Source organism: Lipotes vexillifer, unplaced genomic scaffold (genome assembly GCF_000442215.2).
Source record: "Lipotes vexillifer unplaced genomic scaffold, Lipotes_vexillifer_v1.1 scaffold665, whole genome shotgun sequence".
Classification (NCBI taxonomy): domain Eukaryota; kingdom Metazoa; phylum Chordata; class Mammalia; order Artiodactyla; family Lipotidae; genus Lipotes; species Lipotes vexillifer.
Genome location: NW_006790302.1, coordinates 533,852 through 558,461, shown reverse-complemented (window position 1 = coordinate 558,461; position 24,610 = coordinate 533,852). Strand labels below are relative to the sequence as shown.

The following is a 24,610-nucleotide window of genomic DNA, read 5'->3' as shown; positions in this document are numbered from 1 at the left end:
TTTTTGCCATTTGCTTCTTTAGTGTCTATGGATCTCCGTTCTCTCGACTCACTATATAATACATGATTTGTAGACATTTCATTCAGTTATATATTTCTAGCTACTGTTCATTTCCAGTATTATTTGCCCAGTTTTCATGAGAATGTATGTTAAATTACACTTTTTGAAAATACTTGGGGAAAAACATTTCTTTCCATTCTTATTTTTTAACTTTTCTTGCTAAACATTTTAGCAAACTTTATGTATAATCTGCATAAAATACATACCATAATTTACATTATAACAAAATGCATGTGTTCTTACCTAGGAGCTGGAGCAACCAGGGTTTACAACAACAGATGCAAAGTTAGGGGGAAAAAAACAAAAAACAAAAAAACTTAAGATGTACCAACTCCACAGGCCTGCATATTTTACTAATCACAGGCTATAGAGTCAGAGGGAAGTGAGTTCAACATGGGTCTTGTCATCTATGAGCTTTGTGATCATGTCAAGTTCCTACTGGTTTCTGAGTCACAATTCTGCTATCTGGAAAAGGGAGATCATAATCCTGACCCTGACTGGAGTATCTGGAGAATTAAATATTTTATCATATGCAAATCATTTGGTACACTCCAGGTGCTTCATAAACATAAGTCCTTGCCCTTCAAGAATGAGAAGAGACAAAAGAACAAATAACCTTTTGTCTAGTTTAAAGAATCCTGGGGTTCATTTAAGTTTCAAAAGCAAAGATCTTCCAGGACAAGTCTACTCATGTTGCCCTGCATTGTACAAAAGATCATCTGGCAGTTCTATCTGCATCATGCTGGCTTTATTTACACATTTCAGATTGAACCAGGGAATGTGGTGATAACACAGTTTAGCAAACACAGCATTACATCTGTGGCTGCTACCAAATTGCCTAGGAAGAGTAACAGTGATTCATTCAGAAAAAGGAAACTGTTATCACACGTGCTTATATTTTTCCTTAACATATAAGGCTTCTAATTTATAGAGGGAAATGTGTAATAAAAATAGTGATGGCCACTGGTATGATTAAACCAATGAACAAGATAATTGTGGCTGAACACGTATTTTTAGATTCCTACATTTCAGAAAGAATGGATTTTACTTCTCATTACTTGAAAGAAACACCAATGCATAAGTAAAATTCGCATGATTTAGGGCCTACTTTATGAGCAAATAGGTAATAACATATAACAGAAGAGATGAAAGCGTGGAAATTTTCAGATCCAGAATTCAAATTTCAAAAGGTTCCTTTGCTTTGTTATATACTACAGAGAATGACTGTAAGAATAATAATGTAATTGTAATAATAATTGTAAGAAAAATAATGACAAACTCCAAATCTGTTACCTAAAAATGCATATTATTATATAAAATGTATGTAAGATCCATCATTTTTTCATTGTCCTTTTGTTTATAAAATGTCAAAAAAAAAAAAAGAAAAAGAAAAACAACACTGAGTCTTTAGTGGCTAAGTTTTAGAGACAGTTGACTGAAGAACAAATAATGTGCCTGTGTTGTAACATGGTTGTTCTTTAAGAACAAAGCCAACAAATAAATAAATGAATCAGTCAGGCAGTGGATTTTTTCTTCTTCAAGGCTTTGTTGGCTTCCCCAATGTCTCCAAAGAGCATAGCACTGTTGGTGCAATAAACTAGCTTCGAGCCTCTGGGAGAGAATTAACACCATCAAAATGAATTTACAGCTAAGAATTCATTATATAATCAGTATGCTACTTTAAATCTTTCCCACATGTTCTGGTTCAGGAAAAAAAATTCTCATTTCTCTATTAATTACCTAAGCAAAACCAAAGAGCTAGTCCTGAAAATTGACCACGTCAGGAAAGATCCTTGGGACATGCTTAAAAACGGAGTAGTATTTGTCACAGGATGCCCAGGATTCCCACAAGGGATTGATGCAAAATTTCTATCTCAGGATGGTCCCAGTAATGCCAACCACCCAGGGCAAAGACAATGCAAAAATACGACTTTAGACTTTAAATGGGAATCTGTTTGGTCTGTTTCATCCTACTGAATATTAAAAGCCTGCAATTTGAAAACCTGAAGAATTATAAACATCAGAAATAGACTGAGTGGCATTTAGCAGGGGGAAAAAAAAAAACTCTCAGCATCTGTCATAACAAAGAACAAAATGTAATATTTCTGATACATGAGATTAAAAATTGTTCTTTGGGAATCTGGCTTAATGCACTGGGAACTGTCTTTAAGGTTTCTTCCCATGAGCTACGTCCTGTGTGCATGGACGGACACACACACACACACACACACACACACACACACACACACACACACCCCTCTATGGTATGCTATTAAAATGGGGGGAAAAGTCTGCAGTCTTTCAGGAGAATACTTCCTTCTCAAGTAGTATTTTTGCTTTGGGAAATGAGTATGAAACAGACTGGAATTTGAACCAGTATCATTTCTAAGTAGTTATAAACTGCTCTAACTATCTGTTCATTACATAGAGCCCTTCCTTCTACACTGACTGGTATTTACCAACATGTTTCTTTGGCCTGCAACAGGATTCTCATCAGGGATCAAATGAGAGGGCTGAAAAAGTAAAAGGAATAAACATCATCATGAGGAAGATGTTGAAAAAACACTTTTTAAAAATTGGGAACAATTTGGAAAAAAAAAATTATTTGGAATTAGACCCTGGGAAGATTGATTTCCTTAAAAGTTTCTCGGAGCCAATTGACAGATGCCACGCCATTACAAGGCAAACAGGGCTAACGGTTTTCTATAACTGTCACTACCATAGGTAAACACAAAATAAGCTGCAGTTGCTGATCGTGTCCTTTAGCTTTCTTTGAGGTGGGGGAATGAGGAGGGTAGAAGATAAAATATTTATCACTTAAGACTCAGCTCAAACATCACCTTTAGCAGTCCTGACTCACCCAGGCACTGCATCGCTAACACCCAACGTAGCATACAAATTTTGATGAAAGTAGCAATCACAGATACAGAGAAAACGCTCAATAAAGGTTGTCAGTAATAATGCGGAAAAATGGACCAATAAATTAATGACATGCTTCCTTCATAACAATGTAACATAGTCCAAAATAAACAGGCTTTAGATCAGAAGGGCTGGATTTGAGTCTTGCTACTATCCTGGCTGGGAAATCTCTGATGCATTATTACATTTCTCTTCACCTGGGTTAGTTCATTCGCATATGGGGAAAATAATATCAAATTTAATGGTTTACTTTGAGTACTGAATGAGCTAAAGCATATAAAAACAGCCTGCAAATTGTAAACACTCTACAAATAAGAATAATCTTATAAATCTAATCATTTAAATAATTCTTACTCAAAATGGTCTCATTTTAAATTATTATTTTTGTGTCATTTATTACTTACTTTAAATTACTATATTCCTTTGAGGAAAAAGTGATGTCCCCACCTTTCTATCAATTATTTTGCAAATTATCTATCAATTACCTTGCAAACTCATTGGATAATTGGGACTTAAGGCAAACCACACTGAAACAGAGCGTATTTCAATAGGAAATTCCTCTTGTAGGAATGGCTACTGTCCTCAGAAAAATAATGACTTGTGGATAATTGAGATACAATGTCCAATGTATTCTATATTAGCATAATGTAAACATTTTAGACAACGGCAAGATAAATATCCAGATGTAGTATAGTCTATAACAACAGAGCACCAGTTAGTGCACATTAGCTAATAAAAGGATGGCTAATCCATCTAATTTATAGTCTGGCACACCATATTTCACAATATTTGGGAGTAACCTACCAAGTATAATCCTTACAGTAGAAATCACAAAGAAAATCCACAAGTACTGGGGCTATTAGTGAACCTGGTAGCAGTAGGCTGAATAATGCTTCAAATGTCAGATTAATAACATTTCTGGATTATTTCTGAAGGTAATGAAGCCAAACATTTTTAAGAATGGAAGTCTGAGTTTTTAAAAGGGATGTGAGCAAATCAATGGTTCAGAGAAAAGACGGCACGAAATAGGGAAGCCGACCCTTTTCATGCAAAACATGCATAAACTGATAATTAAGAATTGGCTGGAATCCATTTTAATATTAAAGTCTTGGAAGTAAGATGGTACAGTTGAAATGTTAGCAGTTAAATCACTTCATCACTGAATATAATATTAATTCAAATTAAAAGGAGTTACATCGAACAACCATTTACTTTATTCCCCTGAAAATTATCCATAAGTAGGTCCTCTACAACATGCCCTGTATATAGACTGTATATGCCTTGAAAATATGTGTGTGTATTCAACTATTGTTAACCTTTCAAAGATATTACCTGACTTTTCATTTTCTTAAAAATATTACACCATCTTAAAGTACCATGGCTTAGTCAATAGTTACAAAAAAAAATCACTGATCAAACTAATTTGCTTTGTTTCTGACATTCTTAAGAAGGCACAAAGGAATCATAAACAAAACTACTCTCACTATTAAATTGTAAGAAGACTTCCTCCAAGAACGAGTCTTCCCTGGTTGAGATACTATAGATCATCTTCTCTTTCTGGAACAAGAAAACACAGGGCATGAGCTATGCTGGCCCTGAACAACTCAACCAAAGGACTATGAGGTTAATTTACAACAAGAACTCCTAAATATTGATACATAATAAATATTGATATATACGCCACATCCTTCTCTCTCTAAGAAGGCTCTGCCTGGGTAATGATGAGTGAACTAATCCATTTGTAGGATGAAAATCATTTTTACAACTAAGATTAATGGTTTAAAATATACTTAAATTTTACTAATATCATCCTAATTTGTGAAAAGAGAAGAGAGATATAATATTCATTTGCATCCTTTCATTATAAAATGTTCCACCACGTTCCACCATCAATCAACAAAAATGTATCAGATATTTCTTATTTTCTTAAAGGAAAACATCCATATCTGTTTTTCACCCATAACTGACATGAAAGGATGATCCCCACTCCCCCAAGCACTGTAAAGCAATTGTGAACTCATTGATAATCTTAAAAGAACAGATGATTCAAGTCCTATTTCTGACAGCTGAGTTAAAAACAAACCAACCCACAATGCAGGCATCACAATGCAGTCTCTTTATGATAGCAATAGGCAGGTTTTTTTTTTTTTTTTTATTACATGCCCTTATGATTCTTTCTTCCTGATGTTACTAGTAAATGCTGAAATATTCTACCTAAGTGACTGTTGGGCTGGAAAAAAAGAAAAGAAACTCTAATGCAAGTATTTATACCTTCTGCAATGAAAACAAGATATTATTGCCTTGCATGACCTTTCCTAAATATGAGATACAGCATTTTACACAATAGTTTCTTGGTTCACGCTTCAATTACTGACCTTTACTGTGTAGAAAATTAATGCAATTTTCATTGTAATCCATCTGTACAAATAAGATCCACATAGAAGAATTCCACATGTGGAATCTAATACAAATAGGAAATGTCAGCTGATTGCTGTTGGCTGAACTTAGCCGTTATCTGTTTGTTCTGGGGTCCCCAGCAAACTCTACTTGTAACAAGCAATTTCTTGTGTGGAGCCATCAGGTATAAGAAAGAAAAATCTCCTCTCCTCAAAGTTTAGTTTGTACATTTAGTTTCCTAAAAGCCAAAAAACTAGTGACCTGAAAGTTCTACATTGTAACTGAAAGTCCACAAAAAGAAAGGAAGGCAAAACTGTGGAGCCTAATTTGGTTTCTAAAAATGCAGGTCATTTTCCATGGACTTTCAACAATGAGAAGAAGCAAGAGGCTATAGTGATGTCATTTTACAACCATCCCTGTTCCAGACAATAAAAAGATGACAGACCCCAGACCATGTCCTGGCCTGTGCATCAGAGACAGGCAGAATATGGGAATGCGTCCATCTCCCAAGGAAGCTGTGCCAAGGGGCCCCAGCATGCTTTCATCTTCCACAGTCGTCCGTGATGGTATTTGGTGGGAAGGGGTGCTGGCAATTAAGGAGTGTCACTTTCAAGATGGATTGTTTGGGTAGAAAGGAGTTCCTCTCCTCTTCTGGTTTGGAAGGAGACGGCTGTGTGTTTATAATCTGTAAACAGTTCATCTCTCACTGGGTGTGTTACAGTTCCCAGAAGCCCGTCTGTCATGTCGAACACACAACAGAAGCCAGAAGGGCGCTGTGGGGAAGCCCTTGGAGTCAGCACACTGTGGAAGGCAGTGGCCCAGGGCCTGTGTGCTTGAGGGACCCATCCCAGGCATGGAGGCTGCTCTACATGGAGAAGAAATGATGAAGTGTAATAATATATAGGTGGATGTATGCTCCCGAAGTCTTAAAAGTTGAAAACTGCTCTAGTTTACCCATCTCTTGGAGAAGTGAGAGTGAAGAGACATGCAAAAAGACTGCAAAGTTTGCCAAAATCCCCTCACAATAGGAGGCTTGTGTTCAGCAGAAGAGGCACAAACAGAAGTCAACATTTCATTTCAGACTTATTCCTCTAGAAGTTTCCACAGAAATATGAAATTGAGGAAGCAAAACAAACATGGCCACGTGGGGCTATTAAAGGCCCTACAAACATACTACAATCAAAGTATCTCAAGAATGGAATGGCCCTGGAGGAGACATGGAGAACCCCAGAGCTAACGTCCTCAGTGTGGGATGGGCTGCCGCATCTGTTGCGTGGAGGGCTGTGCTTGGATGAACGCAAGAGCTCCCAGGCTCATGCATGTAGATGCTGTAGTTCCAACTCAGTTATCCTTGCCCAGAAAAGCTTGATGCACAGCACAAATGGCTCTACCTCCACACCCCCAGGCCCCCAGACAGCCCTTGAAGGACCACAATGGAAGGTTAGATGGTGAAAAACACTGGTCTAGACTTTCATGGCTCAATCTGTTGCTTGACAGTTCATCAACACCACTTCTTCATCCATTGCCTTCTTGTTAGATGTCTCCTTTATCAGATGGGACAAAGCCCCATGGTCACAATTATCTCTCAAGGGTGGATGGCATCCTCCTTCCACGGGGTGGCTCGTTTACACAGACTTGGTCCAAGAGAAAGAAATCTTCACTTCCAAACTTTGGTTAATAAAATAGATAATTATGCCTAATGTAGGTTTAAAATAATTTCATTAATACCTGTGTTTCCTTTGGTTAAACACCCCCTCATGCACATTAGCTTAGCTATGACTATTTTAATGTTCAAGGACTTACATCACTCAGAAGCCACTCACGTCAATTCATCAAGAAGAAAGTTGCAGGACTTCCCTGGTGGTGTAGTGGTTAAGAATCCGCCTGCCAGTGCAGGGGATACGGGTTCAAACCCTGGTCCAGGAAGATCCCACATGCCATGGAGCAATGAAGCTGGTGCACCACAACTACAGAGCCTGTGCTCTAGAGCCTGTGAGCCACAACTACTAAAGCCCGCGAGCCTAGAGCCCGTGCTCTGCAACAAAGAGTAGCCCCTGCTCGCTGCAACTAGAGAAAGCCCGCGTGCAGCAATGAAGACCCAAAGCAGCTAAAAAATAAATAAATTAATTAATTTAAAAGAAAGAAGAAGAAGAAGAAAGTTGCATCGTGGGACCTTCATTCTAAAAAGGGTCAATTCCCTTTTAAAAAAATTATACTTTATTACTTTGCTATTAATGATCATTTTAGCACAACAAGTAAGATTTACTTTGTAATCTGCCCAGCATCCTTCAAATGGGCAAAACCATCTGGCTTGCTCAATTAATTTTAAGGCTGTCTGTGTCATGGAGCTAGTGTTTTTAAATTTGTTTCTATTTTCTGGACATTTTATATTGGATACTTAACTCTTAAGTTTCCCCCGTTCTCCCCTTTCCTCTCCTGTCAGCCTTCTACACATTATCACCCTAGCCCCGTAGACCCATAGGTTCTAGGGGACTGGGCGGCCGTGAAGCTAGTAGCATCTCATTTGGCATTTCATTTTTTTTTTTTTTTCATTTTATTCCAGAAGGTTTGTCTGAAAGCATAATGACAACAAAAAGTAGCAGATTTGAGAGAATCTCCCAGGAGGAGAGAAAGGACAGATGTACACAGACGTAGAGCTGAAAACGTTGCCAGCAACAGCTGGGCAAGTGACAGGTTCTGAAGCGGGTGACCACCCTGCAGAGTGCAGACATGAGCCTAAAGGAACAGCGATTGCACTTGATTTACTTTTGACTTCCTGGGCTACCTTTCATCTACCTTTCATCCACCAAGGGGAAGGCTAATCTTTGCCTCAAATGACAGGCCTCCTAGAGGGATGCTTCTATAACATTTCAGTTATTCCTTATATTTCGCCCCTTTTCATCCTCATTTTAAAAAAATCTTAAAAAAGGGGTATGCTTTATACACTACAAGAATATCGCTATACTGGTCACCCTATAGTAGTAAAAAAAAAAATATATATATATATATATATATATATAGTTTGACTCAACCGGCTAGAACACTGGAAGCAGTCATGTTCCCCCTTTGTGTCCTTTCTCGAGCACACCCACCTTGTCATCTTCATACTTCTCCTCATCTACGTCCGTGCTCTCCTGTAAGGAAAATCCATAATTTGTAATAAAATGTCAACCGAAATTACTGACTACGAATGAAATGCATACTCGTGCTTAAAGTTTTCCTATATCATTGCAACACTAGTCTTTTTAAAATACACTGTAGGGCTTCCCTGGTGGCGCAGTGGTTGGGGGTCCGCCTGCTGGTGCAGGGGGCATGAGTTTGTGCCCCGGTCCGGGAGGATCCCGCATGCCGCGGAGCGGCTGGGCCCGTGAGCCATGGTCGCCGAGCCTGCGCATCCGGAGCCTGTGCTCCGCAACAGGAGAGGCCACAACAGTGAGAGGCCCGCGTACGCAAAAAAAAAAAAAATACACTGTAACTTTTTTAAAAAGGACACTTTTAAAGTTAAGGGATGCCTTGCCAAGGTTGTAAACAATATGTATAATCTACATAAAACTGTTAAGTATAAATAAAGCTATTAGGGGAGTGCCCTTTGAAGGCAGCCAGCTTTAAAAATGCATTGCGGAGTTTTACTATCTAAACAGTTTTGTTCTGAGTCTGACAAATGAAGCAGCTGCTGTGTTAAGGCTGAGAACACCATACTCCGTCTGTGCTGGGCTCATTATTAGAATGACTGCACTTTTCCTCTGGGGCCATTACCGAAACATTAGACAGTATTAAATGCATTAGTCTGAATGTAATCAATCTCAAGAATAAGCTACAGGTTTCTATATGGCATTCTTGTTTTCCTTGGGCTTCAGGGTTGGTGGGGGGCAGGTGAGGGAAGAAAGCTCAAGGCTCAGATCTGGACTAAAGGGGGGACTGCCTTTAGTTCAGGGGCCCCAGCACGAGCTGTGCTGCAAAGAGGCTTGTTCAGATTCATTTAGAGATCTTGGCTAGTTAACAGGTACACTTGAATAATATCACTGCTACATTTAAAAGCTAACACATGTTGGTACACAATCCAATGATTTGGTAGCTTCAAAAGAATGCTGGGTATCAGAAAACCAAGGACAATTTTCAATTTGAACACTTACCTTTCTGCTTAACCTTGCAAACGTCAGGTATGCTAATTAGATGCCATTATTCCAATAGAAAAAAGAGTGGTCAATATCATGCTTGTATAAGGGAGTAACTCTGAAGTATCCAGACAGTACTCTGCTATCCCGCATAAACCACTGAGCAATTTCTTCAGGGCTGGTACTGTATTACCTCCCAGAATTCCTAGGAGCTCCACCTAGCAGTCTGTGGAATACTTACTGATGCTGGAGAACTAACCTATTCAATGATGGCAACAAGCATGTTTCATAAAAGCACATGGATAAAAATGAATACAATGAAACATGTTATGGGAGGAAAAAACTCTGTAATGTAATTAGGAGTCAGAAGTCTTCATCTTGAGACAAAGTCTTCAGCTGGAGACATTGTTCTAGCACTGTTTTGCTGTGTGACCTTGAGCAAATCACTTTGCCACTCTGAACGTTAGCTTTATGAAGCATGAAATGAAAACAGTAGTTCTTGACTCCTTCATGGTTATGTTACCAAGATTAAATTAGGTAATAAATTAGAAAATGTTTAGTAAATTAAAAAGGTTTCATACATGTACATACACATTTATATGCATAAACACACAAGTACACTTATGTATCCATATTTACATACACACACATATATACATATATATACCTGCCTACAAATACACATATACATATACATATATATATATATATATATATATATACACACACATATACACACGCTATAAACGTATACATATATCATATATACACCTGGGAAAATAAAATCTGATTAAAACTGTAAAAATGTTAGTTGACAGCACTTTTACAACAGATGCTTCTCTGTAAAAATTTCCCTCATCTGTACCTCTGTGAAACTTTGTCCTTACATAAACCTGTACTTTAAAGCTATTTATTTGTTACTTGGTTCTAGCATCTTCAGGCCCCTCATTTATTGATATATGCACATGCTTACTGCACCACACAATCAAAAACCAAACAGAATAGAATTTGGAATTTGTCTGAGGTTTTACTCCTGGCCATAACACTCATTTCCCTCATCCCAAATGAAACCAGAAACATTCCTTAAATATCCATTATTTCAGAGATGATTTTTTAAAATAATCAGAATATTTATAAGGAAGAATACGTGAAGATGGTCAGCTTTTGAGTCTTAGAAAACCTAATGTGCAGGTGATTTTTCTAAAGGATGTTATCAAGTCTCAAGAACTTTGATTTTTGTTTTAAAAACTTGGTTCTTGAATCTGGAATGCCAAGATTATATCATAAAGCAAGTCTATAAATACAAGTTCCTTCTAACCCAGAGCAGAAAAAGATACTATGGGCTGGGATAAGAGGGGTAGGGGAGGGAGAGCTGGAGAAAAATTAAGAAAAGTAAATGCTGGGCGATGTCTTTGAGAAGAGGCCTTGCCTGTGCTTCCTTTAACACCACGGTGAGTTTGAGAATTGCAAGAAAAACTTGGGCACTCAAGAACAGAGGGGCCCATGCCCACGCACTCTCTGATTTCCCTGGGAGTTGGCAAGCCCAGAGCATCCCCTGAGGCTTCAGCCTAGAGGAGAATATTGCACAGGATAATTATATGGAGAGGCCTGAGGCAGCCTCCCAGTTGTGTGTGCCCTGAAGGGGCTCAAGGAGCCACCAAAGGCTTTTCTCTAGTGATTGAGAATCTCATTCCCAGGAACCTTATGGAGAACCAGATGGGCACACAGACATGTGCTGCCCACATGGAAATGCTGACCAAGAACCAGATGGCTCACTCAGGCTAAGAAGGCAGGCCAAGACTCAGGAACACTAGATGCTCTAGGAAGAAGACTCCAGATTACACATGATAAATATCTTCCCTGTAACATGAATACATGTGCAGTGTTGCTCCTCAAACGCAGGGGACTCAGGTCATGATTTGGTGGTGGTGGTTTACTGCTAACACATTTTTTCTTTAGTCAAATGTCAGAATTATTGGAATCTTTGCTCACCTGGCTGTCCTGGATGCTGCCAACCTTCCCCCTTGTAGGTCTGATGAAATTGTAGACAAAGAGGAGCGATAATGCCAGCGGGATCATGTACAGTTCAAAATTCCAGACAGTGACTAAAAACACCTGATTGGAAGACACAGACCAAATGACTGCTTGAAAAAACAGTATGGGAGCAATCTTCAATTCCTATTCATTGACTTAAGGAGATTAAACCAGGACTCTCTATATAGTTCCAAATAGGTTAAAACACACACACACACACACACACACACACACACACACACACACACACACACAAAGATACACACATGATGACTAACACAGTTTTAGAACTGGTAGCAGAATAAGGAAGACAGAGAAATGAGTTGGCCTGTCACACCCTGGAATAGAGTTCCCATATTTGGAAACCTCATTACCCTATCAACCTTATTCAGAGTTTTTTGCTGCTGGATTCAATGTACCAGAATTTAGGAAAAGTAGTGTGGAAAATCCAAAAGTCACGAAGAGGCTGGCCACAGGCCAAATTTTGACAACAGTGAAGTGTATCTGAACTAGAAAGAATGATTACTTTTCAAAGAGGCTGCCAATGCTGAAAAATTCAAATATCTTGGATAAAAACTTCAGTTTTCTGAAGTCTCTTTAAAATAATTTTTAAAAATTTTATTGACATATAGTTGATTTACAATGTTGTATTAATTTCTGCTGTACAGCAAAGTGACTCAGTTATATATATTTATATATATATATATATATGTATATATTCTTTTTCATATTCTTTTCCATTATGGTTTGTCACAGAATGCTGAATATAGTTCCCTGTGCTATACAGTAGGACCTTGTTGTTTATCCATAAAAATCTTAAAATCTTCCCATTTTGAGGCTACATGGCCACAAGAAGATGATGATCAGTGTGAATCTTTGACACTTGAGGAGACATAAGGTTTATATTAGAAATAACATAAACAGTATCAAAATGTTGAGATCATTCTGGAATTTTTTTGTTCAATACTATGTTTTATAGATCTATTGATGGTGTTATGTATAAATCAAGTATATTCATTTTACCTGATCTATGGTACCCCATTCCAATGAATGTTCTGCAATTTTTCCATTATACTCTCTTATCAATGAAAACTTAGGTTGAAACAGTGGCTTGTTTTTTTAATATAGTCAAACATATTAATCTTTGACTTTAGCATTTCTGCCATTTAATACTCAATGTTCTACTTAAGAAATCATATGCTACCCTGAGGTGATAAAGCAATTTCCTTGTGTTTCCTTCCAAAAGATAACTGTGTGTTTGTGGGTGTATGTGTGCGTGTGTGTGTTCCTTATTTTGTCTCAAATGCTTTTTGGTTTATCATTGGAAACAAGCATCTGATTTGAACTGCATCCTCACAGATAGCCAACTTTTATTTTTATTTCTTTTTTTTTAAATTGAAGTATAGTTGATTTACAACGTTGTATTAGTTTCAGGTGTACAGCAAAGTGATTCAGCTATACACACATATATATCTTTTTTTTCAGATTCTTTTCCCTTATTGGTTATTACAAAATATTGAATACAGTCAACTTTCAGAATTAGATTACTGAAGGGATCCATACTTTGCTCACTGATCTACATGCCCACCTCTGTCACACATCAGCTTCCCACATGACTGTGTTGGTTGTTTATGGACCCTCTCATCCCTTCCGCTGAATTATATTATTGTTCTTTCACCAAGACCATGTTGTTAAACAGCAGTTTAGTAACCAGATGATATCTGAGTGGGTAAGTCCCAATTACTCCACTATCAAAATTACCTCGGATTGTCCTTTGCCCTTTATCCTTCCACATGTATTTAAAAATCAATTTGCAACATTCTATAAAATTACTGGTGAAAATTTTATTGAGATAGCCTTTAATGTATATGTTAATTCAGAGAGAACTGAAATCCTGACATTGACCTTCTGAATTATAAGGACTGTTTATTTCTCCATATACTCAGGACTTCTTTTATGTATCTCAAAATATCTTTTTTACTTTCACCATAATGATTTTGCATATGTTTTGTTATTTTTTGTAAGTAACTTAACACTTTTGATACTATTACAAATGGGGTCATTTTCAAATATGTATACTTTAGTTGGTTACTTCTAGGTACAGGAACATTGATTTATATGTTGTTCCCATTATTTCTGAGCCCTCTTAGTGCTTGTTATGAGATTGCAAATGTATCAGTTTGGAGATGTGGTGTGGAAAATCATATAAACTGCAAATCATGACACTTTTCTTTAGCCTCCCAGTCTATACATTATATTTTGTTTTAGTGCTAAACCTCTATACATTTTTTAATAAGTACAGATTTTTTGAAATACTTTTTGATTCAATGCAAATTATTACACTGTTGATGTCTTCCAGTCTATTAATTTGGTGTGCTTTATCAACTTTCTTTGATTTATTATTTCATAATATATATATTTTCCTATAATTTCCTAGCTTTTTAAAGCTTTCTTTTACTTTTTTGTCTTGTTTTATTATGAACAACATAGAGAAAAGTAGAGAAAACAGTACAGCAACTTCTCTACTATGTAAAACTAGTGATTTTCCTTATTGTTACCTATTTCCCTTTCCCTGTTCTTAAAGTTCTTTTAGGATTAGAGGTTTTAACTGTGTTCTAAAGGATTACTATTTCTTAATGTGTATCTACTGGATAAGTGGGGTTTTACTGTTCTTTTAAATTTCTAAATATAATTTCAAGTAAAAAGATGCTGACCTAAAACTATTGAGAAAAATTAGGAAACAACATATTTTTGATTTATTTTCATCATCAACTATTTATAAAATGTCTTCAACAAAATTACTTGTACATCAACCAATACTAGAGGGACAGCTGTGTTAGACAAACACCTCATTTGCCATAATATCTGCCTCCACCAGGTATAGGTAAGGAAGCCCAGAGTGTTTTATAAAAAAAAATTAAAAAGAGCCACATTTAAATATCACATTCAAAGGGCTTGAAACTCTTTTAGAGTGAGAGACTAGTACCTTCAGAAACATTTTAAAAATCAATGCCTAATTCCTACTTCTGTAATAAAGGATTAATTTCCTAGCAATAGCTTCTAGCAAAAACAAATAGAAACCCTTGGCAGGGAGGGGAGACCAATTATCTGAGAGTCTGAAACGAAGTTATTTAATTTTGCAGTGGAGTTGAAACCTTGGGAAAATAACTCAGATCTGAATGGAGTCACTTTAACGTTTCTTGCACCTTTTGACTCAAGAGCAGCTGCAGACAAAGAGATGATACCAGTTGGTACTCAACAGAAAAATTTGCCATCTTTCTGAATGAAGGATATAGGCAAAGGAGTCAGTGACAATTAGGGCCACCAGAGAGTGTACAAACATACTGGAAGGAGAGAGTAAGCAAAAGAAAATCCCAAATTCTGTATGTGAACTCTGCTACGGTCTGTACCACACACATGGGGCAGACTCAAAGCAGTGTCTGAATTGGGATCAAAGCTGCCACCCACAGCAGGTGCGACCAAATGTGCAATTTGAGTCTAACAGGATTAATCCCTAGAGCAATCACTAAAGAACAAGCAGAGAAGAATAGATAAAAAGTCAACAGATGAATTAAAATGGGATTCTAAAAGGTAAGAAAAGGGAAATAGGAATAAGAAACATAGTAGACAAATATAAAACTAATAAAATGGTAACCTAAATTCAACATATCAATAATTACATTGAAAGTTAACAGAATAAACATTGCAAGCATAAAAGGTAGAGATGAGAATAAAATGAATAACTCTGTGGCAAAAAACTCTGACCACTTAAACAAAGGAAAAATTTATTGAAAATTGCAACTTAACAAAATTGAACAAATGTCCCCACCAAGATAAATTCAGGTTCAAATGCTTTTACTGTTGAATTCTCTCAAACATTCAAAGAAGAAAGAACATTATGTTGGAGGGAACACTTCACAACCAATTTTATGAAGCCAGTGTTACCCTGATACCAAAACCTGACAAAGCCATTACAACAAAATAAATTACAGGCAAATATTCAACAGGAACAAAGATGCAAAAATCCTTAAGAAAATAATAGTGAACCAAATCAAGAAATATATAAAAAATATATACTACAGTGTGACCAAGTGGAATATGTTCCAAGAATGTAAGATTAGTTTCACATTAAAAAACAATGTAATTCACCACATTGACAGAAAGGAGAAAAAAACACTTGATTATTTCAATAGATGTGGAAAAAAATATTGACAAAAAATTCAACACTATTAATAAACAATGAATAGAAGGAATTTCCTCAATCTGATAAAGGACACTTACAAAAATCTTACAGTTATCGTATTTGATCATATTTGGCTATAGTTTGTAATATGTAAATTATGCTTTGAGAAGTTGCTTTTAAAAAAATCAACACTTGCTAGGAAGGAAACTACTTAGGCATGCAACCACATGAATAAATCTCAAAAACACACCGAGAGAAAGAAGCCTTATACAAAAAAGAGCACATACTGTATGCCATTTAGATGAAGTTCTAGAATAGACAAAATGATTCTATGATGGAGAAAACTGCATGATTTCCTTCTAAAATTAGAAACAAGGTAGGGATGTCTGCTCTCACTACTCCCATTCAGTATTGGACTGAATGTCCTAGTCATTGCAATGAAGGAAAATAAATGAAATAAAAGGCATAAGTATCAGAAAGGAGGAAAACAATACTGTCTCTTTTTATTGATGACCTGACTTTTTACATAGAAAATCCTAAGGAATCTACAAAGCAAATCCTAGAAATAACTAATCCAGCAGTGACAGGGTATAAAGTTACTTTTTAAAAATCAATTATATTTTTAAAACTAGCAACAAAAATCTGGAAAATAAAATTTAAGATTTTCCATTTACAGTAGAACCAAAGCCCATAAAATACATGGGAATAAAATTCACAAAACATGAGCAAGATCTCTTCCCTGGAAATTATAGAATATTACTGAGGAACGTTACAGAATACAGAAAGAAGTGGACAGAAATGCCACTAGTTCATGGATTATAAGACTCAATATTGTTAAGATGGCAGTTCTTCACAAATTGATCCACAGATGCAAGCAATCCCAATTTTGTAGAAATTGACAAGCTGATTCTGAATATTATATTGAAATGTAAATAACATAATCAAAGCAATTTAAAAAAATAAAGCTTATACTACGTAATTTAGTTTACTATAAAGCTATAGTAATGGAACAGAAAATAGAATCCACATATATGTAATTAACTGATCTCTAAGAAAGTTGCCAAGGTAATTCAATGGGAGAAAAGAGAGTCTTTTCAACAAATGGCCCTGGAACAACTGGATATACGTGTGGGGAAAAAAAATCACTAACCCTTACCATTTACCATATATAGAAATTAAATAAGTCATAATATCTAAAAGTAAATGCTAAAATTTCAAAACTTCTAGAATACATATATGAGAAAACCTCTGGCATAGGGGAGGGTAGGCCAAAGATTTCTTAGGACAAAAAAGCACAACAAAATAATGTAAATAAAAGAAAAAGGAAACTTCATGGAAATTATTCTTCATTTGCTCTTTGGAAGACACAATTAAGAAATGAAAAAAAAAGTCACAAAATGGGAGAAAATATTTTCTACACATATACTGAAAGAGAACATGTATCTGGAATATATAAAGAATTCTTACAACTTAGTAAGAAGACAACTCAATAAAGATTGGTGAAATATTTGATCAGACTCTTCACGTACACACAAATCTATATGAATGTCTAAAAGCACATGGAAAGACATCCAACTTGATTAACCATCAGGAACTCCTATGAAATAGCACATATTAGAAAGGCTAAAATTAAAAAAAAAAAAAACTGACAAGATATAAAGTGTTGACAATGTGGAACAACTGGAGGTCTTATACACTCCTGGTAGGAATACAAAATGATACCTGATTTGGGAAACCACATGGCAGTTTTTCAAAAAGTTGTGCATACACCTCTGTAATTCAAGCTCTCCTACTCCTAGATATTTAACATATGACCCAGAGACTTGCGCACAAATGTTCAGAACATAGCAGCTTCATTCCAAATAACAACAACAACAAAACTGGCAACAGACCAAATGTCCACCAACAAGTGAATATAATATATCCTTTCAAGGGAACAACTACTCAGAATTAAAACAGAACCACCTATAAAATGTCAGAATCAGTGAAGCCTGATTTCTCTGACACCAAGGAAGCTTCTCACCCCACCACACAGGTTTCCCTATGTTCCATGATGCAGATGCTATGGTGACCCCATCTGAACCTTCCCCAAAAACGTAACTTTAAGAAATTACCTCAAGTCTTCAGCTTACAAATATTTCTTCACTTTCTACCCCAAAATGTGTTTGCCATAATTTTTATGAAATTAGATATGAAGAATATAAGCATATCTATAGATATGAAGAATATAAGCATGCCAAATCATGAGGAAAAATGATTCAAAAAGACACTTGCGTTTTCCTGGGGGAAAACCTAAAAACAGAAATACCAACTTAGTGAGTCAGTGGTTCCAGGGTAGCTGTGATTGAGGAACTTAATCAGCATTGCCATAGACGAACATAACTCTTGAACGAATCCTCTAGGTATTGTTTCTTTAGGTAGGGCTGAGAAATATATTATCTTATGTCACAAAGAGTTTTAAAGAACAAATCAGGCTACATTTTTCTCAGGTTTCATTATGAAGTGGTCGATAAAATTGACCAACCAACCAATTATTAAATATCTTCTATACATCCAAGAGGATGCCTCACTATAAGGTAGTTAACTTGGAATACCAAATACCACAGCATGGCTATTTCCCCAAATACTTCAGGATTTACTCATTTAAGATTATCTTAAAATTTTGTCCTTCTGTCCCTTGAGAGTAGATTTAAGACTAGGAAATAGCTCAATTAAATGAAATCAAGTCTCTGAATAACCAGAAACATTGCATTTGTTAAAACAAATGAAACAAACATACAAAGTGTGATTATATAAATTGGCATTTGCCATTTGTGACCTACACATTGTTCATAATGTTTAAAAGAAATTGAACAACGGAATCAAGATCCTCATTTAAATATATATATATATTTATACACACACACACACACATACACACACATACACACACATATATTATGGTAGGGGTGCTCATACAAAATCATGGATTATTTTATGTTTGTTCTCATAAATAGCTAAGGATGCCACAGAAATTTGGGGAGCCACTCAATATGATCATTATTCAGAGTATAACTTTGACCCAACATTGCTCAGATTAACTAGGTGATCTCAAATTGCTACTCTACTTTGTAGTAGAATGACATAACTTAAGATAGCATATAAACACTAAGCATGTAATAACAAAATTAAATGTTCACTTGTGGTAGAAAATCTTTGAGAAACTTCTATATCAAGTTTCAGCTAATGGAAAATCTACTCTCTGTTTTAAGTTACCCATTCCTATACCCCTAAGTAAACACTGAATTTTAAGGAATAGAATAAAGAAGTCAAGATTCACCTCATAAAGTCAACTAAGGCTTAAGAGAAAATTATTATAAAAGTGGAACTGATTATTTTAGAAGAAAAACAGACAAAAATTAACCAAACATCTACCTTCCTGACTAGACTCCTGGGTTAAAATTGTATGGAGAAACAGCATCTCAAGAAGCACAAAGGAAGGGCTAGTTGATTTAGTTTGGTTAAGGCGCTGCTGCTTTGAAGCCCAATGACTTTGAATGAATATTCAAGTGGTTGGAAGATGTTTCGTTTGAAAAATACTGAAGAGGGGCCTAACTTTCTGTGAAAACCACTGGTGTGGCCCCTATGACAAAGAAAATGAGAAAGAGAAGCACACACACACCTTTCAGAATATTGTGAAAATCAGTTCTTTTGTTACACTAAAGATTAAATCTAGACATTTGAAAACAGTGTCTCTTGAAATAATCAGTCTTTATGAACATCCATCCTGTATGTGTCGGGCCCAGATTGGGGGGAGATTCACACACAGATGATAATTTTAGAATAAAGGTATTGAGTACTGTGAAACAAACTATGCTAGTTCTGATCCAAAAAACTTAAGGGTTAAACAAAGAGAAAACAATGCAACAATTTGTTCTTAATTTGACCACATGCAAGTTCATTTCTATGACAACAAATCAGTAAGTGGCCCCTTCTCAATAAAGTATACCTGGATTTATTGTCATTAAAAGAGAAAAACAAAATGCCTTATGTACCACCATAATAAAGCAAAACAATAGAAAACCAAAAAAAAAAAAACACCTACAGGTTATGTCATGCCCTTTCATCTGAATATTTTCTATTGCTTCCTGGCCTACCTTATGACATTTAGACCCCATAGTTTAACATCTAAGACCTTCCTCGAACTGACTGATACTTGACTATTTCATAAGCCAACACCCACCACACATCCTGGATTCCTAGTCATGTTGCACTATTTGCAGACCCCAAGAGATGAAATGGTGTCCAGGATTTTGCTTCTGAACACACTCTTCTCTCATTTAGGAAGCTACTGCTTGAACATTTCCTCACTCTGAAGTGTGACCCCCTCACCCCGACCCTGAGCACTAACGCACTAACCCCATCTTTTTGTCACCACTTTACTTCATGCATAAAATGATTGTCCCGGCATTTACTGAACACCTACCATGAACCACACTGATTTAGACACAACAGTGAACAAAACCAAGCAACCAACCAACAAACAAAACAGGCTTCATAGAACTTACATTATATTTGGGGATTAGGGATGAGATTGATACATAAGTTAACTATATATTCTACATCATCAGATGGTAAGAACGGCTATGAGGAGGGTGACGAAAAACAAAACAGGAATGTAAGAAAGGGAGTACCAGGCGATGGGGCTGGGACTGCAATTATAAGTAGAGTGGTTAGAGACAGCCTTGCTGAGAAGGGCAATATGTGGGCAAAGCCCTTGGAGAAGTGTGCAAATCTAGGTGAATAGTGTTTCTGGTCAGAAGAACAGCAAATCCAAAGGTCCAGAAATGGGAGTATGCCTAGTACGTTCAAGGAATAGTAAGAACCCCCCTGGCTGACACAGAGTGAGCAAGAGGATTAGAAAGGCAAGAAGTGAGAAAGGAACAGGAGCCAGTCGTGGGGCTTGAAAAACTGGAAGACTGGATTGGTTCATTAATGGAGACAATAGTCTGTAGAAAGAACAGGTTTGGAGAAGGAGAGTCTGAGGCACCTATTAGACATCCCTGCAGAGACACAGAGTAGGCAATGGATAGAAGGTTTGGAGTTCAGAAAAGAGGCTAGGGCTAGAGGCACAGACTTGCATATTATCAGCATCCAGATGGTATTTAAAGGTATCAGACTGGATAATTTTAACAAGGAAATAACAGTAGAGAAATGGCCTACAAGTGTAGTGATCCCTAGAAAAGTGCAAATTTACGGGTTGGAGAAGATTAAAAGGAGACAGGAGCAGTCAGAGCAAAAGAGATACACTGGGAGATTGTGTTGTCCTAGAAAACAAGATAAACAAAGAGGAGGGCAACAATATATTTCTAAATAAGATGGTAACTGAAAATTGGTCATTGGTGATTTGAAATGAGCAGCTGACTGGAGTGATAAGACAAAAATCAGATAACAGTGAGTTTAAGAGAGAACAGCAAAACTATAGACAGTGAGTAGAGATAACTCTATGAAACAGTTTGATATGAAAAAGAGCAGAGAAACAGGGTGGAAGCTGGAAGGGGATGTAGCAACAATACAGGAGAGAGAGGGAGAAAAAAATGATGATGTAGGAGACAGAAGAAAGAAGAGTTGGAACAATATTTTTGAAACAGTGGGTAGGAGTAGGAGCCAGTGCACGGATGGAGCATTGGTCTTCAGAAGCAACAATTCAGTGATTCACAGTTAGAGGAGGAAAAGCAGAGGATACAGACATAGATGTTGGTAGCGGGATAGGTAGGTATGGTGAGGGCAAGATAGCAGTAGATGGGTACTTGTGTCAACCATGGTCATGATCTGAGTGAGGACAGGGAGAAGGTATTAGAGTTTGAGGACAGAAGAGAAGTTATAAAATAGTCTAGAAGGGAGGAAAAGAGAATGGCTCATAGAAATGTAATATAACTGTCAGGAGGCACTGTATGTTTTTCTCTAACCATGCTTACCTGAGGTTGCTAATCAAGTATAATGAAGGTAGAGAAGGAAAGAAATTTTTTTTTTTTTGGTGGTACATGGGTCTCTCACTGTTGTGGCCTCTCCCATTGTGGAGCACAGGCTCCAGATGCGCAGGCTCAGCGGCCATGGCTCACGGGCCCAGCCGCTCCGCGGCACGTGGGATCCTCCCGGACCGGGGCATGAACCCGCGCCCCCTGCATTGGCAGGCGGACTCTCAACCACTGCGCCACCAGGGAAGCCCAAGAAAATTATTTTTCAAATGGACCATGGAATCTGAGCTGGATTACTGGTGAGGAACAATATAAAGTGGAGAGGATAAAATTTAAATGCAATGGCTATGTTGATTAACAGATTATAAACAGCTGAAGAGAAAATTAGTGAACTGAGAAATAATTCCAAAGAAGTTCTTCAGAATGGAGATGAGAGAAACAAAGATACAGATATGTAAGAGGCTAAAAGACATGGAAGATAGAAACAAGAGGGTCTGACATACGTCTGATGGGTGTTGAGTGGGCAAAGGGTTAATGAGAGGACGGGGAAGCAATATATGAAGAAACAATGCCTGAGGATTTTCCAGAACTGTTGAAATATACCATATAGGAAGATCCAAAAAACCCATATTAGGATAAATAAAGAAGAATTTAGGCCTAAAAATGTCATGGTACAACTGAAGAATACTTGGGAAAAAAGTAGAAACATTCACAAGCAGCTAGAGAGAAAAGACAATTCAACTTCAAAGAAAAAGCAATCTGAGTGACTTTATATCTCAATGCAACAAGGGAAACAAGGAGAGAGTAGAATAACTTAAATACATATGCTTTCAGTCTTTCAATTTGGAAACTTGTACCTAGAAAATTTTCTTACAAGTAAAACTGAGACTTTTCCAGAAAAGCATGAGCCAGCAGTGCTTATCACCCAAAGACCCTCATGAAAGTACATATAATAGATTTATTTCAAAGAGAAGGAAAATCATCTCTGGTATAAAAAGGCTGAACATGAGAATGTATGTGTTCAAAAGCCATGGTAAATGTGTATACCAGTCTAAATAAACTGGTATTAAAAAGAAAAAGGTTTTATTTTTTTAAAAAAGGTTTAATTTGTGTGTAATGAGACAATCTAGTAGTAAAACAGGGGACAGAAAAAGCCCATAAACTGGGAGAGGTATGGGTTGATTTGAAAAATTCTTAGACACGCTTGTTGTTAAGCCTGTATGTTAAGTAGACGTGTAAATTTCAGCTTTTCAGTATGAAGCTGAAGCTTTCTCTCATTCTTTCTGCATAAAACAAAATAACCCACAAAAAACAAACAGAGACCCCCCAAACAGCTGTGAAAACTGAATAATCTATACAAACTCTGTATTAAGACATTTAAGGAGAATCAAGGCATCCAGGACCTGAGGGGACAAGATCAAGGATAAGAGACAAATGCAGTGAGGTACATCTTAGTTTGCTATTGGTTTAACTCCTTCAGAGTTTTTTGTTATATTTTGTTTTATTTTTGCCAATTCACTGTGTAAGACAAGTGGCTGAGCACATAGGAGCAGTTCAGAGCTCGCTTCAATCTTAATTATCTAGGGAGGTAAAAATTGGAGTGCAGGGGAACTATGGCAGCCAGGACTTGAAGAACGAAAGGAATCACAGAGATGCAAGCCTGACATTCTGCATGCATGTCTCCTTGAGAAATTTACTGTTTCCTAAAGCATGTGAGGCTAGGATGAAAAGTTGAGGCCAAGCAGAAAGTGGGAACTAAAAGATTTTGGCAATCTCACTGAGTTGGGAAATGAAAACTGGAGGTTAAGGACTCTTAGAAAATAAGGTCTCTAGTAAACACTACAGAATTTTATTAAGACTCCTGAAGCACTAAGCATAAGGGTAAAACCAGAAATAGATCAATCCTCAAAATGCTTGAAATCCTTCCTACCTTGGGTCATTTCAATCCCTGACTGGATCATTCTGACTTGCTAGACCCTCACTGCCTCCTCTACATCCTCTCTTGTGGAAAATAACATATTCCATATCCTCTAAAATGTTTTAATAAATCTTATCCAGTATTTGATAAAAAAATAACCAGGTATGGTCAGGATTAAAAAACAATGACCAAAAATCAAGAGAAAAACAGACAATGAGAACAAAAAGCTTACTTAGACGTAAGAGTTACCAGTTATAAATTTTAAAATAGCCATGATTAATATATACATATTTATGCCATAATATATAATATACATATGTGTATATTAATATATACATGACAATGGATTAAAATAACATGGAGAATATCAGCAGAGAACTGGGGTCTATGAAATAGAATCCAATGGAAATGGAAATTTTTTTAAAAAAAGATAAGTGAAATGAAGAGCTCACTGAATAAATTTAATAGAAGAGCAGAAAAGAGAGCATTTGTGATTTGGAGTATTAGTAGAAAATATCTATACTTAAAGCAGATATAAACATGATGACAAAATACACCAAAAAAAAAAGCAGCTACATGGCACATTTAGAAAGTTTTAATTTAGATGTAAAAACTTGGAGTCCAGAAAAAGAGAGTAAGAGAGAAATGGGGAAAAGCTATAAATGATATTGAATGAGAATTTTCAAAAACCTAATATAAAAGCTGTGAAGTTACAGATTTAAAGAACCTCAAATAGGATGAAGGGGAAAAAATCACAGGCAGGCATCTCATAGTAAAACTGCATATAATTCATGACCAAAAGAAAGGGGAAAAGTAGATATAGTGAAGTTTAAAGAAAAATCACATTTCCTTCACAATGAATAACAATCAAACTGACAACTGACTTTTTTTTTTTTTTTTTTTGCAGTACGTGGGCCTCTCCCTGCTATGGCTTCTCCCATTGCAGAGCACAGGCTCCGGACGCACAGCCTCAGCGGCCATGGCTCACGGGCCCAGCCGCTCCGCGGCACGTGGGATCTTCCCGGCT

The 24,610-nt window shown here is 36.7% G+C and overlaps 1 protein-coding gene across 1 annotated transcript in view; it reads right to left on the bottom strand.

The window, feature by feature from the left end:
* Positions 1–24,610, bottom strand: part of MCTP2 (multiple C2 and transmembrane domain containing 2) — a 190,938-nt gene that overhangs the window by 25,503 nt on the left and 140,825 nt on the right. Inside the window, exons 17-18 of the mRNA XM_007463535.1 lie at positions 11,484–11,606; positions 8,469–8,510 (exon numbers count right to left, since the gene is read on the bottom strand). Coding sequence (XP_007463597.1) covers positions 8,469–8,510; positions 11,484–11,606 — 165 coding nt within the window. The remainder of the gene's footprint in view (positions 1–8,468; positions 8,511–11,483; positions 11,607–24,610) is intronic.